This window comes from Symsagittifera roscoffensis, chromosome 8 (genome assembly GCF_963678635.1).
Source record: "Symsagittifera roscoffensis chromosome 8, txSymRosc1.1, whole genome shotgun sequence".
Lineage (NCBI taxonomy): Eukaryota > Metazoa > Xenacoelomorpha > Acoela > Convolutidae > Symsagittifera > Symsagittifera roscoffensis.
This window is the reverse complement of record NC_087069.1, coordinates 17227676-17246481: the sequence shown is the minus strand read 5'-3', so window position 1 is coordinate 17246481 and position 18806 is coordinate 17227676. Positions and strand designations below refer to the sequence as shown.

General features: G+C 34.2%; 2 protein-coding genes across 2 annotated transcripts; both read right to left on the bottom strand.

Annotated features, from left to right (window-relative positions):
- Nucleotides 1–1992: 1992 nt before the first annotated feature.
- Nucleotides 1993–4134, bottom strand: LOC134852925 (ester hydrolase C11orf54 homolog). Its single transcript, XM_063868793.1, has one exon. The coding sequence runs from the start codon at nt 3563–3565 to the stop codon at nt 2651–2653; it is 915 nt and encodes a 304-aa protein (XP_063724863.1). The 5' UTR covers nt 3566–4134; the 3' UTR covers nt 1993–2650.
- A 4589-nt stretch (nt 4135–8723) lies between these two features.
- Nucleotides 8724–18109, bottom strand: LOC134853490 (adenine phosphoribosyltransferase-like). Its single transcript, XM_063869491.1, has 2 exons — nt 17696–18109; nt 8724–8915 (listed from the first exon to the last, which is right to left on the bottom strand). Exons 1-2 carry the CDS (start codon nt 18107–18109, stop codon nt 8724–8726), a joined length of 606 nt encoding a protein of 201 aa, XP_063725561.1.
- Nucleotides 18110–18806: the final 697 nt, after the last annotated feature.

Sequence of the window (18806 nt, the reverse complement as noted above, 5' to 3'; positions counted from 1 at the left end):
GTAAACACAATTCGGATATGTAAACCGAACACTTAATCGAAAACAAAAAAGCAGAAAAATCATCGGCAAAAAAAATAATACCGATTGTCTTAAAACTGTACTTACAACGAGACCTATCAGAATGAATGAAGATAGTTTTTAAAAAACAAGCCCAGCCGATAGAAGGCAAAATTATTATCGAAAGAAAACTTAACAAACGGCAACAAGGCCGAAAAGACCTGAGTAGAAACCCTTCATGCCGAAAAAAATCAGAAAATTCTTGAAAATAAAAAAATTTTGAGTCCCCCTTTCCCTCAGACACACGCTTACGAAAACTTTTTTTGTTCATCAGACGGCAAAATAGGATGCCACGAAGTCGAGATAAAATTAGCCGGAACCCATTAAGCCGAAGAAAAGACAAGAAACTGAAAACAATCGAAATTTTAAGCAATCGAGTCTGGTGAAACTAAAACCAATGTAAAAAAAAACAATTTTCGATTCTGCCGGATTTTTAAAACGCTAAATCACTAGTAGTATCTACAGTGAAAATTGTTTACAGGAAAAACAAGCGATTCTTAGATGTGGCAACTAAGCCGACAAAACTTAGCACACAAATATTAAGAGGAAAACTTTTGAACCCGAATGTTTCACACTTGGAAAAAAAAGGTCCCGGTCAGATTCGAACCCAGGACCTTTGCCGCCTCAGGCATATTTTTTATGTCCAGGCGACACTAAGAAACTTAAATTCATTATGAACCCAGGTACCGCCAAGAGTCCAGATGAGTCCAAGTTATTTGCGGGAAAAACAATGGTACTCTATTGCAATACACTTAATTATTGCAAGGGTAATCAAACGGCCAACAATCTGCAGCAAAAAACAAACACCAAAATTAGCATTTCTTTATGCGGTTGGATTGGAAAAAGTCAACTTTTAATATAACACAAAAATCGCAAGCTAGCATGTCTTATTATTATTAGCACACCCAGAGGAGCAACGGGAATATGTTTCAGTTGTCCGCCTCTCAGTCGAAAGTCAGTGGATCGAGGCCCGCTATGATGCATTCTTGGTCCTTGAGAGGTTGATACAAAATGAACCAGCTCAGAAAATAAACACAAGAAAAGCATGTAGGTCTTAATCAGGGCTACAACAACGATTCCACCTGATGACTTAAACAGCTCGTATATTAGTCCTTTCCTTCATCGTAAAAATTCCTTATTTTGAAACATAGCCAACAAACAATTTGAAAAGGGCCAATGAACCCAAAAACAAAAATACTGACTTATTTTTTGAAAAAATATATCAACTTTCAAACTTCCAAGAAAAAAATAGATGCTTTTAAAGCTCTTCGAATTTCCAGAACAATTGATTGAAATTAAATCAATTCAATTTTCGAAACGTTACATTTGAGCCTGAACAAATTTATAGACTTTTCCTGAAAATCATCACGAACTTTATCGACTACGTTCATCGACTCAGATCAAAATAAGTGTAAAATCAGTTCATTTACACAGGCGAAACTGCGCAAACACTAACCACTCAGCCACTGACACTCAATTAATGACAAATACTAGCCACAAATAAAGCAGAGACCAGATGCTATGCAATTTCCAGTTCTGTGAAATTTCTATAAAAGTGAACACTTCCCATTAACACTTTATTTGCGAGTTAGGTTAGAAAAAAAAGAAGGTTTGTACTAATGCACTAACTCTCGCAAGCTCGCTAGTGTGAGTAGCGATAAGACGAAAGAAAAGCAGCAGAGCCGAATGCCCACTAGTTACAAATGTCGAGCTTGATACGAATCCCCATTCAGTATTCAAATGCCGAGATATATATTGTCGATAGATACGAAAATTCTCTTTTAGAAAATTTTAAAATGCCACCTTTGGCGATTCGTACGAACTGTCGCACAACCGCAATTTACTTAACAATTTGATAATTGCGTTTACAGCAATTTTTTTATCATGCGCAGCTGATTTTGAGCTATAAACCATTCTAGCTTTTAAAACATGATATAAAATTAGAACTAAATTAAATTTAGACTAAACTAACGACAGTTAGGAGACAGAATGTAACCATAGATTGATAACAAATTTACATTGCGTGAATATTTGTACAGAATTGCCATTATCATACATCACCACAAACAGCAGTTTGCTATCAATTTACAAATTAGGTTAAATTCCATGACTCAGTTAGATTGACATATATACATATATCAAATCACTATCAAAGAAAATTCTAGAATAACTTAATGCAGCCATATTTGATAAATACTGAAACCGAAACTGTCAGTCAAAAATGAAAATGATATACAGGTTTGTACTTAAAATAAAGGTAGTTGATCAAAAGTAACCCCGTGACCAGTGCGTATCAGTTTTCGGACCAAGTAAACAATCTCCCCTAAAAATCGATTTAAGTGGAGATTGTTCTCTTGGTTAAAAGCAATATTTTGAGCCAATCAGATTTGAGCATAGAAACATGAATTTATCATTTATTTTAGGGAGGGCATAGTTCACGTGGTCTATTAAGGGGGAGATTGTTTACATGGGCCAAGTTTTCCATTGTATTTGCCAACAACAGCTGCATATTTGTTTTTTTTTAAACTAATTGCAAAAAAAATAACATTTATTCATCGCATAATTGAAACTTTAGGTTTTAGTCACTGTTACATTACGGCATGTCAATTCTCACGACTTTAGTAGCCAATGCAAACACACCATCATATTCAACAGTTTCCGGGTTCAGATCATAGTGATAATGACCTAATTGTTTTCTCTCTTCATTATACCCATGCGAATGCTCCATTCTCAAATTCAACCCCGGATCATGTGAGTGTAACACAGATGCAAAGGTCATCGACTCATCAAACTCGTAGAAATTTAGCCAATCTTGAACCATTTTGTCATTTTCCAGAGGTTCCTGCGAAAAATCAGGCATCACGTGACAATTAGTTTGTGATCCAGTTACACTAAAAACGCCACCAAGAGAGACAACCTGGTTCGGAAAGTTTTGAGAAATCACGTTACGAATGGCGTTTGTAAAGTTTTCATTCGTGAGTCGAGTTTTTGCTTTGATTCTCAAGATAGTGGATTCCTCTTCTTCGCTGCAAACAAAGAAATTGCCAAGAAGACCGAAATTGTTGGAACTCGAACACTTGAATCTAGCACCATCCGAGCTTTCGTCGACATAGCCCAAAAACGAATCCGATTCGGTTGAGCTTGACTTTTTGCACGCAACCATTTCACTATTTTTACCCATTTCCCAAAACGGTCCGGCACATGAGCCGAAAATAATCTCATTTGGTACATGGAGAATATTGCATAGATCCAGCAGTTGTTCCAGGGAATATTTTTTGGACTTATTAGGCGTGGGAAGTAAGTTTGCGGGACCCCCGACATCCAGTATTGCCCCTTTGGATATATTAGAAATTGGAAAACGAAACGGGCTTTCATTCAAATCGGGGCAGGGTTCTAACTTTACATTAACATCAGCAAAATATTGGGTTAAATTTTCACCCAGAGCAGTTTTTAGGCTTTTTAAACTAGGTTGAAAGGTCTCAACGGCTTTAAGCGGCAATTGCTTCATAATTTATTACAAAACTAGAATGCGACTAATTGCAAACGTGCTTAAATTAATAATGACTTTTCGGGTTGTTCTGATGATGGGCGATCGATAACGAACTGGAATGTAAACACAGTTGCCTGATTTGGAAGTCGACTTACCACATCTAAAGTAAATTCGAGATCAGTTGTCACTTTCAGTGGCTTGACATTCGACTTAACTACGAGAAAACAAACCGAAATGAAACAAAGAAGGAAAAACGCCGAAAATATATTTTTTATAAAACATTAAAATAAGATTGCGTACGCCTGTAAAGACAAAAGGCCAATACGCCGATAACAAAACATAAACAAAACAATTGACGTTTAAAGGAAGTATGAAACTTATGAAAGATTCACTTAAGTAGCTAGAGAGCACACAGTACTTTGAAGCCAACTAAAATTTGTAACCCCAATAGCGGTCTTTGAGTAACTTCTATTCTTTCGGCAATTTGATGGTTCGTCTAGATGCTACGATTGGTTGTTGACCTTTTCTATCCTTAGACCAGTTTGAGGAAAAGCCCGTGATTTGCAGTTCAACTGACCTGAAAAACAAATTTAACATTAAAGGGTGTGTATATTTGATGGGCAGTTGTCAAACTAACAACTGAAGAACTGGATTACTAAGAGAGACAGCCATAACAGCTTGACTAGTAATTAATAGCATATAGTTCAAGGACACTGTTTAGACCTTAACCTCAACACTAATTCTGAAAAGATTTACATCTGCCAACAAATTACGCTGGATTAACGTTGGCACCCTCAAAATGACATGATAAAAACGTCTATTTAATCAGTCTAAAGTCTGAAAAAGATATGTCACTGACTGCGTAAAAATGTCGACTTCTCGAAATAGTTAGCTTAAAATCACAATTGATTTATAAAAATGACCAGTTAAAACATAGGATTTCTACACAAACATTCCAAAAATCGGACATGTGCTAAAAATGTCAAATCTGATTGTCAAACAGAAATCGAAGCCTAGTTCGCTGAAAGATGTCATCTTGCAGTTGGTTGCTTTTTCAAATTTGGAAAAAAGAAACAATTTGGTCATTAGAAATCATGGATTAAAATGAAATGTACAAATATTGATAAAAGAAAACAAAAAGAAAAAGGCATAGCCGGCTGCTATTTAAAGAGCACCGAATATTCCGATAACACTCTTAAAAAAGCTTTTCCATGTTTTTTTTTTTCAAATTAGTATTGTTTTTTTGTGCATAATTATTTGTGGTACCGGATTTTGAGTGAAAAAAAAGCACTAAAACACATCCGAATACAAAGTTTTTCCTATTTTCAATCATCGGAACAATAAGCTAACTTAAAGACGAAAGAATCAAAAACAGGATTGAGAGATATCAATTGAAAAGCTCGTTTAAGCGTCATTTTAGTTATATTCTCAAAGTGTAGAGTCCTAAAATATGAAAACGTTGCAGACCCGCTTAAATTTCGAACTTTGAATTGTTAATAAGCCCCGTCCTAAACTCTTTCAGCTGTTAAAAAGTTCAAATATTCCTTTTCGCAGCTAAATCGAGGCTGCAAACTCTTAGATAAGATACTCAATCAGTCAAATTTGACTTTTCTTATTTGTGAACTGGAATTCGAAATTTTTGAACAAAACTTTCAATAACAGGCAGACTACTTTCATGTACCTGTGATTTCACATGAAAGTATCCAATGTGCGATTAAAAATTGAGATAAAAGTTGAGATAATAATTCTTGAAAAAATGCGACCTTGAATTATTTTTCAAGGAAACAATTTTTTCCTAACTTACTATCTTTAATTAAACTCAGTAAGCCTTTGCCGAATTTTGAGATTTCGTTTATTTTTCGGAACTAATTTTCTATTTTTAGATATTATGGCGCACACTCTGAAATGCTTAAAATCAATGAACAATTTGAATAATACTTACTTTTGAATTACACTTAATTTAAAAAATTTTCACATCGACGTAGAAAAAAATGGTCACAAAATGAATTAAATTTGACATTTCCGAAGATTATTATTTTTTATCTTAATTATTAGGCTGTAGCGGCTTCTGAATCGAAAAAGCCCACAATCTGTTAAGTTATATTAAACCCTTCATCCAGGATTCGGTAGTTTTCGAGATAATTCAAGTTTCAAAAAAGCCTTACAAGTATAAAAATGACCCTTTCAAAGCCATACAGATTTGTAAAAGAATTTCAGATGTAGCTGGTTACAAAAAAAAACAGCTTCTCAGATGACTTTCTGTCTTTTGAACCTAAAATTTCAAATTGGCAGGTCAGTTGCCCAGAAAAAGAAAAAACCAACAAAACTTACCTTAATGTTTTTTTTTGAAAACCGTAGCAAGTGGGTCAAGGAAAAAACTGCGAAACACAAAGCCACAGACGAGATTGAGCAATTTTTTCGGTTGGTATAATTTCAAAAAAAGGCAGAGTAGTTGTTGAGAATGACAATATTTTCGTAAATGAAAAGTTTTACAACACCTCTAAAAATACATGACAGTTTTAACAAACAGGAACAACAAAAATGCGCCCAAAGAGGCATATCAGGGATCCAAAAAAGCTGAGGCACCTGTCTGATAATTTTTAAGAATGTATTCTTCGCCGCAACAACTTGTTACCCTATTTTGCAAAAAAACGCGCTGCAAGCATTTTTCAATTCCAATCACTGACATTCAGCACATAATATAATCACACTTAGAAAACGAACCCAAATTTTTGTAACTAAAACTCCATAACCGTACGCAAAGAAAAAACAAATTCAAAGATTGTGCCCATCCAGTCAAAAATAAAACTTAAATTGTAACCCCGATTATACAACTAGAACTAACACTCAGATTAGTCAGACCCAACTAACACCCCTAAAATTGGAAAACAGAGCAGTAAAGTTAGCCGAAAAATTTTTTTACTAAGGTTGTCTTGCATAAAACCGAACAATATTATGTCAAAAATCCAAACAACAACAGAAACAAAAAAATGAACGGGATTCCAAGAGCCTCCTTAACGAGAATTTGGGTCTTATGCACTAAACGGCCCAAATTCATTATTTCTACATCTCTTGAAATGAAATTATTCAGGATGAATTTGATTGGCTAATTAGCCAATCAAGTGCCATCGACATTTTCTGCCATTTCAAATGAAATAATTAATATTCTGCCATTTCAAGCAGATACAATTATTAGCCGAATTATTAATACGAATTGTCAAGCCGTTTTATTAAGTTTTCCTTGTCTGTGCAAGGTTTCACAAGTAACTCACAATTAGTTTGATTATTTTACAAAGTTCCATCTTTTCGGAAATTTCGGCTAATATTTTTATCTGCTAGAAAAGTTGATCGGAATGCCTGACCGTGTAACTTGAATTTGATTGGCTAAAATTACCCAATCAGATTTGTTCGCATAATTTCCAGCTTACGATGTAGAAAAATTGATTTTGGGCCGTCTAGTGCATAAGACCCGAGAATTTAAAAGTGTAAAAAACAACCTCGTCAGAAAACCAAAAACTCAACTTTGAAATTTACAAAATCTAACTGCTCCTCAAAATCAAGAAAGCCATTGGCAAAAAAATCAACGGTCTTCCACTTTGTCGAATGATTTCTCCTTCAACAATTTCTCTCAAACATCAATTTATCATAAAATTCTCACTGCATGTTTAATTAATTTTTAAATTTGCTTAGCTATTTTGTAATTATAAAGTTTATAGAAATAAGTTTCCACACATAAATCAGAATTTGTAAAATAAAAACTTTTCTTTAGCCATAAATATCATATTCTGCAAGCTTGTTACTCTGAAAACAAGGTAACTATCAATTGACTAGTTATCACAATATCCAAATAAAATATAAGTTTTGTCCAAATAGGAGTTAATACTCAGCACTTCGAACTCAGAACTTCTGAATTCAGTACTACTTAAATTTTTGAAAGAACTTAAAATGCAAAAATTGCTTTCACTCTTGAAGAATAAACATTTGCCTTTTTCGGATCTGACTGTAAACGTGATAGCAAAAGTTTGCAATCGGGTGTCATTACTTTGTTCCGCTGAACAACAGACAGTTTGAAATCCCAAACTCGTTTATGATTGAAGTTTCTTTTGGATGAAACCAAACCGATTTGAGACAATTAGATCAACATATAACTCTTTAACTCCATTGCAAAATCTATTTTTGAAGCTGGATTTGATCGCGTTTTTTGTCGCGCAATTTGAATTTTGGTTTTTCGAGAGCAATTTACCCTTTAACAAAAGAATTTTAATTGAATTTAAAAGAGATCAGAGTCGAAACGCCAAAAAACACAAATTTGAGTAGGAATGCACGTCCTTTTTAATAAGAGCATTTTAAGACTTTTCCTTGAAAAAAAATTGCCACAACTTTAACAAGTGTCTTCACTTTGTTGACTGACACTTAATAAAAGCTCGAAAAGAAGCTTCATTTCTTAACACTCTAAAACAAACACATTTCAAACGTTTTTTATAGAGTTCTACAAAAAGATACGTTTCTTCGCCGGAAACATTCCACAGACACCTCCATCAAAACCATGAAAAAAAAGAGCGTCAGGGCAACAATTTATACAAATCACAAATTTAACATGACTGGCAAAGGCTGTGCAGCTCGAATCACTACTGGAAGGGCTTTAATATATAATGAATAACTAGTATTGACCGCATTGGGAGAAAATCGGAAGTTCCGCCTCATCTTTGGTGGATAGAACGTTAATTAGATGCCTTTTGATATTTTCAGCCCACCAAAAAATGAGCTAACCTGAAAATACGGTATTCCTTGAAAAATAATCATTATTTGGAATATGCAACCTTGTAATGAAGAATCTATTGAAAAATATTAGGCCGAACGTACGTAAAGGTAGCTGAAAATCGTAGTTTTCGTACAAAGTTTGAGATATTGTCTCATAAAACACTAGAAAGCTAGCCTTATTCTGAAATTATATTGGAATATATGTCAGCTTTCATCTTTGATATCAATTTGTGTACATTTTAGGTAAGCTTAGCTACTCGAAAATTCAACAAACAATAAATTGTTTCTCTTACATTTGCAAAAACGAGAAAATTTCGAAAAATAAAATATCTTTGCTTTTGTTTTAAAACAAAAAATATATGATATCATTTATCAGCACTTTTTCAGTTTTCTTTTTAAAATATCTCTGGCATCTTCATTTCTTCGGTATATCGTCAATTTCTTCGGCTGATATAAGACTTATCGAGTGAATGACCGTGGAATGGCTTCCAGACTGCTTCTTCAAACTTTCTTCCAACTTCGCTCTGCCAGTTAGATAACTGAGCTCTATCACAAAGAGGCATAAACTGCAAGGTATGTTCAGTTTTGTTAAGAGAGAAACCGCGGCCTAAAACGAAAAAAGAAAAGCGGTAACAATTGCTTTCTTTTACCTAGCGACTAACTAGTTTGAATTAAATAACTTAAGAACTTTCGAAGCCATAGAAAAAAAGGCATATTCAACAACAGAATTCTTTTTTTCGAAAAATCAATAGAAAAACAACGATTTTTGTTCAGATTTTTTATAGATAATTTAATTTCAGTACGAAGCCAAACTGTTTACTTTGTGAATTGCGAGCGGATTCCGAAACAAGAAAGCTCGCTTTGCTCTTCCTTTGTTCTTACACTTTATTTGATCGTTCAGTCAAAATTTACACATGTTTAAAGACCTGTCTCTGGATTCCAAAGAACCACACACACCAAATTGCGCCCCTATTCAGTTCAAAGTTGGGCCTCGTAATTTGATTGGAAAAAGACCCCATGAAGGCGCTAAAATAATGGTGAAAACTAAGTTTTAACTTCTTAATTAAAAGCTGATCCTCCCAATTTAAGTCTGCTAGCTCGCTTTATTCGCTCGAATTTAGACTCAAAACGAAAGAATTCAGACCGGGTCAAAAAGAAAGGAATCATCAGCGAATTAAGTTTATATGTCAATCGATTCACGAATAAAAGGGTTTGATATTATTGTAAATCAATCGGCACCCTCTGATAATTATTTGTTAAGCTTGATTTGCGCGGAAAAAACTTAGAAAAAATTAAACACCCGAAGACAAAGTTCTCGGAACAAAAAAATTGTAGCCATTCTGAATTGACTAACTGAGTTGATTTTTTCAAATCCAATAAAATAGAGAATATTCAAATCTATTAAAATAGAAACGATTCAAACCCGCTGAATTAGAGAAAACGGTTAGTCGTGATTTCCTTATTTGAACTATTTTTACTAAAGAGCCCATCAAATTTGTGTTTTCTATATTTTGGAACGATAAATCGAATCCAGCGTCGAAAAAAAAAATCAAATTTAAACTACTCAAATCGGAAAGGCTTTTTTTTTGGTGCGTGTAAGTGGTGTAGGTGTGTCAAAGTTTTATCCGTGTAGAACTTGATGAATGCTAATGGTAGCCATCAACAGATCGTCAAAAAAAATTAAGATTTACAAAAAAAAAGTAATGCAAATCAAGCAAGTGTGGATGGCCGATTGTATGAACAAGAGCGGTATACAAGTAATGATTGCGCCGAGGCAAGGAATCCTCCCTTTGATTGGAGAATTTAACAGGCTGTCACAAGAGAAATTCTAGGAATACTCCAATGTTTTTTGGTATTGAAAATTAATGCAGATAGTATACAGGCTTGTCGCACACTGCCTAACACAACCATTGCAGGTTGAAGGATACTTACCAAAAAAGTTTAAGAAATTAAAAAACAAGCTTGAGCATTGAAAAACAGGAACCCAAAATAACTAGGGTTTAATCGTCGAATCTTAATCTTTGTTTTTGTGTTGAGAATAAATTAAATTGAAAAACATCCTTTTTATAGTTTTTTTTCTTTTTGCCTCATATTGTTAATCCAGTTGATCGGATGTTAGTAAGCATTTATGCAGGCCTAGTCGAAAGAAACGAACAGAATAAGTGAAGATAATTATGAGAAAAAAAGCACAAGCACTTACTAGAAACCAAAAAACAAATTAAGTTCTATCAACTAGACAAGCTTACATAGACAAGAAAACTAGACAAGCTTACATAGAAACGAGGTAAAAAAAATGAATAAAAAAACTAACGAGCTGACAGGAAACGAAACCAAAACAAATTTTGATATAAACGACTCTTTGGTCGGTGACTTCTTTCGATTAATAGGTGAAAAATTGGCTATAAAAAGCTAATCAAAACTCAATGAGACAGAAACTGGAAACAACCGTACTGCAGCCAAAAGATAAACTAGTAAATTAAACAACTGCAGACACATTTAAAACCTGAACGACGCAGGGAACGTTTTGATTTCAACTATTCTCGCATAAATTGAATAGCACCATCCATAATGAAAATTTAAATAATGAAATTTAAAGAACCAATCAAGAAAACGAGTTTTAGAATGCCTAAAGATATCAAAAACGTTAAACTACAATGAGAGTTGCAAGTCTTAGTTAGCCGCGGAATATAGACCCATTTCATACCTGCCTGCACTTCAATGCTACTATAAAGCTTAAACAGGATTGTGAATTTTCTTTACAAAAATTTGAATGAGGGTGTGGACCTCAAACTTTTTTGAAACAGAAGAATCGATACGGTAGATCACGGATCAAATATTCATTTTATAAAATGTATGATCTGGTAAAGCCCCCAAGTTTGGAATTTGAAATGCAATATACAAGTTATGCTCACTTTTTTATATAGAACAAAGTATGCGTTTTTAGTTTAACCTATATGACAACTATTGAGCAACCTGATCAGCTAACAAGACTGCACCGCTTCAACTTCTACACAAAAGAATGGAGTCTCTAAAACATTTCACTGACGATTATCAACTCTAGAGTGCGTCTGATTTACGTCTCTATTAAGGATTTAAAACGCCAAGCAATACTGCACGGAATGAAAAATTGAACACCATAGGTTCGCACATGAACCTTAAGAAGAAGAATAAAAAACCAGTCAGACAAGAACAGCTGCTCAAAAAACACAAAAAACATTAATAGTAAAACTAGTGAGCCAGAGACTGGAATCAATCGTACCGCAGCCAATAAATAAACTAGGAAATTGAAAGTGCAGACACATTTTGAACCTAAACGTAGCAGGGAGCGTTTTGATTTAAACTATTCTCGCATCCAAAACAAAATTTAACACAGAGGCAAAGTTACATACACAAGCAAAAATATGACTGATAACGCTACTGGGAAAAATTGAATGAGTAGAAAACTTGGAGTCTGCAAAAATTCTTACAAGACACCAGCCAATTATGATGCATTAGCAGCAACAGTAAATTAAAAAAAAAAAAGAAATTTACCAAGTAAAGAAATTTACCAAGAAATTTAAAAAGAAAATTACTAAGTTCATTAAAAACATCCGACCCTGCCCAGTTTCGAGCCCTCTCATTTTGTTGCGGGTCTCCCTCCCCACATTTACGCTGCATATCCATGATACCTTGAAGCTAAAGTGCTATTTGTAATATAACAGTCTGTGTTAATATCCTTAGCATTGGCTGTACTTAATAGCTGGATATTGATCAAAATGAACATTTTCAAAATGAACACTTTTTTTCGCAACATATTTGCGTCTCAACAAAATTTCCGACTTAGGTTGGAAGAAAAACTAATTTTAGAATGCCCTCTAATCTCAAAGATTTAACACTACAATGAGAGCTGCAAGTCTTAGCCGCAAAAGATGAACGCATTTCATTGCTGTCTGCACTTCAACGCAATTATAAAAACTTTTAACAGTATTATGATCTTTCTTTAAAAACTGATTAAGAGCGTGGACCAAAGAAATCGATACGGTAGATCACCCATCAATCATTCATTTTGAAAAATGTATTATCTGGAAATCCCCAAGTTTGGAATTTGAAATGCAATATACAATTTATGCTCAAACTAATATATAACGAAGTATACGTTTATAGTTTAACCTATACTAGCGCGTTACGCAACTCCAGTGCTTCCAAATTTTGACATATATGAAAACCAGATCTACAGGCTTTCAGTGTACTCTGACAGCACCCAATTACAGGGTTGGTAATTTCACAATTTACGAACTTTTTCTGAATCCCAATTTTCCGTCAAATCTCGAAAACGTCAAATCTCGAAAAATACGAACAATTGAGAAGTCATATTTGGAAGCAAGATTTAAAACTCCTGGGAGTACCCTGACACCACCCAACTACAGCGTAAGGAATTATAAATTTTGAAAAAATTATAATCTATATTTTTTTTGAAAAATCACACATAACGTATTATCTCAAAAACTACAAGGGTTTGAGCAGTCATATTTTACAGGCAAGATTCGCAACCCCTGAGAGTACACGGAATGCACGCAACTAAAGTGTAAGGAATTATAAAGTTGAAAAAAAAAACATTAATTCAGTTTTTTTGAAAATTTTTTGAAAAAATTACAAAAAACGTAATATCTCGAAAACTACAAGGATTTGAGCAGTCATATTTAAGAGGCAAGATTCGCAACCCCTGAGAGTTCCCTGACAGCAACCAACTACAGGTTTGAGAACTTCAAATTTTAAAGAAAAAATTTATGTTCGAGTTTTCTAAAAAAAAAAGTGTTTGAAAAAATCACAAAAAACGTCATATCTCGCAAACTACAAGGATTTGAGAAGTCATATTTGGAGGCAAGATTCGCAACTCCTGAGAGTACCCTGACACTACCCAACTACAGCGTAAGGAATTTTAAATTGAAGAAAAATTGATTCAATTTTTTTGACAAAATCACAAAAAACGTAATATCTCGAAAACTACAAGGATTTGAGCTGTCATAATTGGAGGCAAGATTTGCAACCCCTGAGAGTACCCTGACACCGCCCAACTACAGGGTAAGGAATTTCAAAGTTGGAAAAAATTGATTTAAATTTTTTGAAAAAATCACAGAAAACGTAATATCTCGAAAACTACAAGGATCTGAGCAGACATATTTGAGGGCAAGATTTGCAACCCCTGAGAGTACCCTGACACCGCCCAACTACAGTGTAAGGAATTTCAAATTTGGAAAAAAATTGATTTAAATTTTTTGAAAAAATCACAGAAAACGTAATATCTTGATAACTACAAGAATTTGAGCAGTCATATTTTAGAGGCAAGATTCTCTAATCTCAAATATTTAACACTACAATGAGAGCTGCAAGTCTTAGCCGCAAAAGATGAACGCATTTCATTGCTGTCTGCACTTCAACGCAATTATAAAAACTTTTAACAGTATTATGATCTTTCTTTAAAAACTGATTAAGAGCGTGGACCAAAGAAATCGATACGGTAGATCACCCATCAATCATTCATTTTGAAAAATGTATTATCTGGAAATCCCCAAGTTTGGAATTTGAAATGCAATATACAATTTATGCTCAAACTAATATATAACGAAGTATACGTTTATAGTTTAATCTATACTAGCGCGTTACGCAACTCCAGTGCTTCCAAATTTTGACATATATGAAAACCAGATCTACAGGCTTTCAGTGTACTCTGACAGCACCCAATTACAGGGTTGGTAATTTCACAATTTACGAACTTTTTCTGAATCCCAATTTTCCGTCAAATCTCGAAAACGTCAAATCTCGAAAAATACAAACAATTGAGTAGTCATATTTGGAAGCAAGATTTAAAACTCCTGGGAGTACCCTGACACCACCCAACTACAGCGTAAGGAATTATAAATTTTGAAAAAATTATAATCTATATTTTTTTTGAAAAATCACACATAACGTATTATCTCAAAAACTACAAGGGTTTGAGCAGTCATATTTTACAGGCAAGATTCGCAACCCCTGAGAGTACACGGAATGCACGCAACTAAAGTGTAAGGAATTATAAAGTTGAAAAAAAAACATTAATTCAGTTTTTTTGAAAATTTTTTGAAAAAATTACAAAAAACGTAATATCTCGAAAACTACAAGGATTTGAGCAGTCATATTTAAGAGGCAAGATTCGCAACCCCTGAGAGTTCCCTGACAGCAACCAAGTACAGGTTTGAGAACTTCAAATTTTAAAGAAAAAATTTAGGTTCGAGTTTTCTAAAAAAAAAAGTGTTTGAAAAAATCACAAAAAACGTCATATCTCGCAAACTACAAGGATTTGAGAAGTCATATTTGGAGGCAAGATTCGCAACCCCTGAGAGTACCCTGACACCACCCAACTACAGCGTAAGGAATTTTAAATTGAAGAAAAATTGATTCAATTTTTTTGACAAAATCACAAAAAACGTAATATCTCGAAAACTACAAGGATTTGAGCTGTCATAATTGGAGGCAAGATTTGCAACCCCTGAGAGTACCCTGACACCGCCCAACTACAGGGTAAGGAATTTCAAAGTTGGAAAAAATTGATTTAAATTTTTTGAAAAAATCACAGAAAACGTAATATCTCGAAAACTACAAGGATCTGAGCAGACATATTTGAGGGCCAGATTTGCAACCCCTGAGAGTACCCTGACACCGCCCAACTACAGTGTAAGGAATTTCAAATTTGGAAAAAAATTGATTTAAATTTTTTGAAAAAATCACAGAAAACGTAATATCTTGATAACTACAAGAATTTGAGCAGTCATATTTTAGAGGCAAGATTCGCAACCCCTGAGAGTACCCTGACAGCAACCAACTACAGGTTTGAGAACTTCAAACTTTAAAGAAAACATTTATTTTCGAGTTTTCCAAAAAAAGTTTTTGAAAAAATCACAAAAAACGTCATATCTCGCAAACTACAAGAATTTGAGAAGTCATATTTGGAGGCAAGATTCGCAACCACTGAGAGTACCCTGACACCGCCGAACTACAGGTTAAGGAATTTCAAATTTGGAAAAAAAATTGATTTAAATTTTTTGAAAAAATCACTGAAAACGTAATATCACAAAAACTACAAAAAATTGAGCAGTCATATTTTGAGGGCAAGGTTCGCAGCCTCTGAGAGTATTCTGATAGCCCCCAACTACAGGGTTGGGAACTTCAAATTTGGAAGAAAAAAATTTCGTTTGTTTTAAAACTTTTTTGAAAAAATCACAAAAAACGTCTTATCTCGAAAACTACAAGGATTTGTGTCGTCATATTTGGAGGCAAGATTCGCAATCCTTGAAAGTACTCTGACAGCCGCCAACTAGAGGGCTAGGGGAAGTTTGGTAAATTATTTTGTAATTTGATTTTCTGAAAATTTATTTTTAAAAAATCACGAAAATCGTCGTATCTCTTATACTGAAAGGATTTGAGCGTTCTTAATTGGAGGCCGAATTTGCAACCTTTTCGGGAATCCTGACAGCATCCTGCTATTGGGCTGTTTCTTTTAAACTCGGTGGAATAATCGCTGAATTCAAACTGGAAAATCGAAAATATCTTAACCTTGGAATATACGATATAGCTTAAACGTGAAAAAATTCTTTCGTTAAACGTGCAAAAATATTACGTTGAAAATGGTTAAACATGGCCCGCATTTATATACATAATAGATGACAACTATTGAACAACCTGATTAACAAAAAGACTGCACTGTTTCAACTTCTACACAAAAGATTCGAGTCTCTAAGACATTTCACTGTATTATCAACTTTAGAGTGCCCCTGATCTCTATTAATTAATTAAAACGCCAAGCAAAACTGTATGTAACGAATTATTGAACATCAAAAATTCGCACACGAATATTAAAAAGCAGAATAAAAAACGTTCAGACAAGAATAGCTGCTCAAAAAGCACACAAAAAAAATTAGCAGGAAAACTAAACCAGCGATATAACATCTATCTCTTTTTAGCCATGTTTTCTCTTTTTTGAAGCTTTCAATAATCTTTTTCCGCTCGAGATGTCTAGCAACGAGCCATATAGTCGGCTGCCTTTTTTCAGGCTAAGAATTCAGAATAAAAAATATTACCACAAAGAGGCGAAGCGGGGCTTGGCTCCAATTGCCTTACAACATAAACTTGTCAATGCAAGCTAGCAGAAAGGAAAAGAACGCCACTAATTCTTAAAAAATATTCAAAAAAACGGCAACTTGAAAAAATTCAAATGTTGCCTGGAATCAAATTCTATTCGCGGAACACATTTCTAGAAAGAAACACAATCGACGGCATTTAATGAAATTTCAAAAACAAAACAAGCGGCAACTCAGCCGACGAAACTTAATATCGAGTAGAACGGAGAATATAACTGTTGTCATGAAAAATTTTGAACTTTAAATTCTATTTTAAGATTTTTAGCATTTTGAGCGATCCGGGATGAAACATAAAACTTGTGCTTCATTTAAAATGAAAGATGGGTCACCTTCCAAGTTACGTCACTAAGCCGATAAATTAATTGAGTCGAACAAAGTTTTAAAGCGAAAAATAAAACAAAAACAGCAAAACATACGAAGTCAAGGATAGTAAAATTGAAAATTACAGTAATTCAAAAAACAAAAGTTAACTACATTGAAAATTGCGCACAAAAAAACATCAATTTTACGATGTAGCAACTAAGCCGACAAAATATAAACAGACAAACTCTATAGGCTGACATTTTTTTGGAAAGCAAGATTTGCAGTTTGAAAAAAAAAACAGTTCCTGGTCAGATTCCAACCCAAGATATTTGTCGTCCCAGGCGCATTCTTCACCTTCAGGTTAAGTTCCGCAAACGCACAGAAGTTTGCATTCATTATGAATCAAGACACAAGTGATTCTGCACAGCAGGTCGTTAACCCGAAAAAAAGTTGTTAAACCGAAATAAAAAACAACCTGTGATTCATCCATAGGCCGATTAACAAACTATTATTAATTTGCCAAACTTTTGATTCCTATTCCAAAACTAGACAAAATTGGGCTCACGTGTGGTATTTTCTCCAATTATCTATTTTATTATGATAATTTCTGTCGTTAGTATAAAAATTCAAGCCAAAAAAGTGCATCTGCTCAAACATTTTAATTTTTCCTTAAACTTCTCAGGAGGCCATGTATCATCCAGATAAAATTAAAACGATTTATCCACGAGCGAAAGGACCAAGGTACGAGCTGTTCAGCACATCGCCGAGAACCGCTTAAGAATGACATGCAAATTTTTGGTTACTTTTCTAGGCTGGCTAATGTTGCCTCAACCTCAAGCAACGAGCACGTAGCCCAAAACTCATAGTTGTACCAAAAATTGCGTACTTGGTAGAAAAAATAAAACCAGCAAAGCAAACCGTAGTCACTTACAGATGCTGTGCCTCCAGTTGCCAAAATGTCATCAAAAATAACAACACTGTCACTCTCTTTCAAAACACCACTCTGAATCTCCACCGTATCTTGTCCATACTCAAGCTGATATGTAAAATTTTCCACTTTTCCCGGTAATTTTCCTGTTTTTCTAATCGGTACAAATTTAATTCCGAGTTCCATCGCAACTATAGGAGCAAACAGGAATCCTCTTGCTTCCAAAGCTACAATGGCCGTTGCTTTGGGGGACAATTCTTTGATTTTCTGGACAATTTCATCTGTTATTGATTTGATCACTGCTGGGTCGTGGAATAGAGGAAAGATGTCCAGAAAATAAACGCCCTGTTTCGGGAAATCGGGCTGAACTTCGAGAGTTTTCCTGATAAGTTGGTCAACTTTACTCTCTGATGTCATTGTTCTGGAACCAAATTAATGAATAAATGGTAAAGAGAGAGCTTGAAGCATAACTAAGTGTTCAGTTGGAAGAGCAAATTTACATTGCAAATAAAAGAAACTTCTCAAAATTTGTAACTCATACAGGCTCTTATTGAACTGAAAATTCAACATTCCGAGCAATTACAATAGCCTGTACTAATATCATCAGCATAATCAGTACTTACGCGCTGTTTTATATGTATACTTGGCAATTAAACTAAACAAGACTGCTCGTATCACTAAACAAAACTAGATCAAAATTTCAAAAAATGAAACAATTTTTGAGTTTTTTTGAAAACCACCCAAAAATAAGACCACCCCTTTGTTTTTTGAAAACCACCCAGTTAATAATCCTAAACTGGTCAAACTGCTAATCAACCAACACCCAAAACTTTACGAAAAATGATCAAAGTTGAAATATCTTTTTAAATTTGAGCTCAGGACAACAATACGATATAAAAAAATCTCGTCAAAAATTTCAACTTAAAAAGTCGAAATTGGTCTAGAGAAAAAACCACTCGGGCACAAATATTCCGTCACTTGCTTCGGAAGTCGGAACATAAACGAAAAATTGAACACAAAAAGTCCGGCCTAGTAAAAAAAAGGACTCGAAAGCTCAAAAATTTTCTTCATTTATCTGGTAAACTATACCAAAGTTAAACAACAGTGACTCCAA

What these genes read in the sequence shown, in the direction of transcription:
- LOC134852925 (XM_063868793.1), bottom strand. Translation starts at nt 3,565, where the DNA reads ATGAAGCAATTGCCGCTTAAAGCCGTTGAGACCTTTCAACCTAGTTTA.
- LOC134853490 (XM_063869491.1), bottom strand. Translation starts at nt 18,109, where the DNA reads ATGACATCAGAGAGTAAAGTTGACCAACTTATCAGGAAAACTCTCGAA. An exon ending in CAACTGGAGGCACAGCATCT is followed by an intron (nt 8,916 to 17,695) that starts GTAAGTGACTAC and finishes TTTTCGTTTTAG; the next exon opens with GCCGCGGTTTCTCTCTTAAC.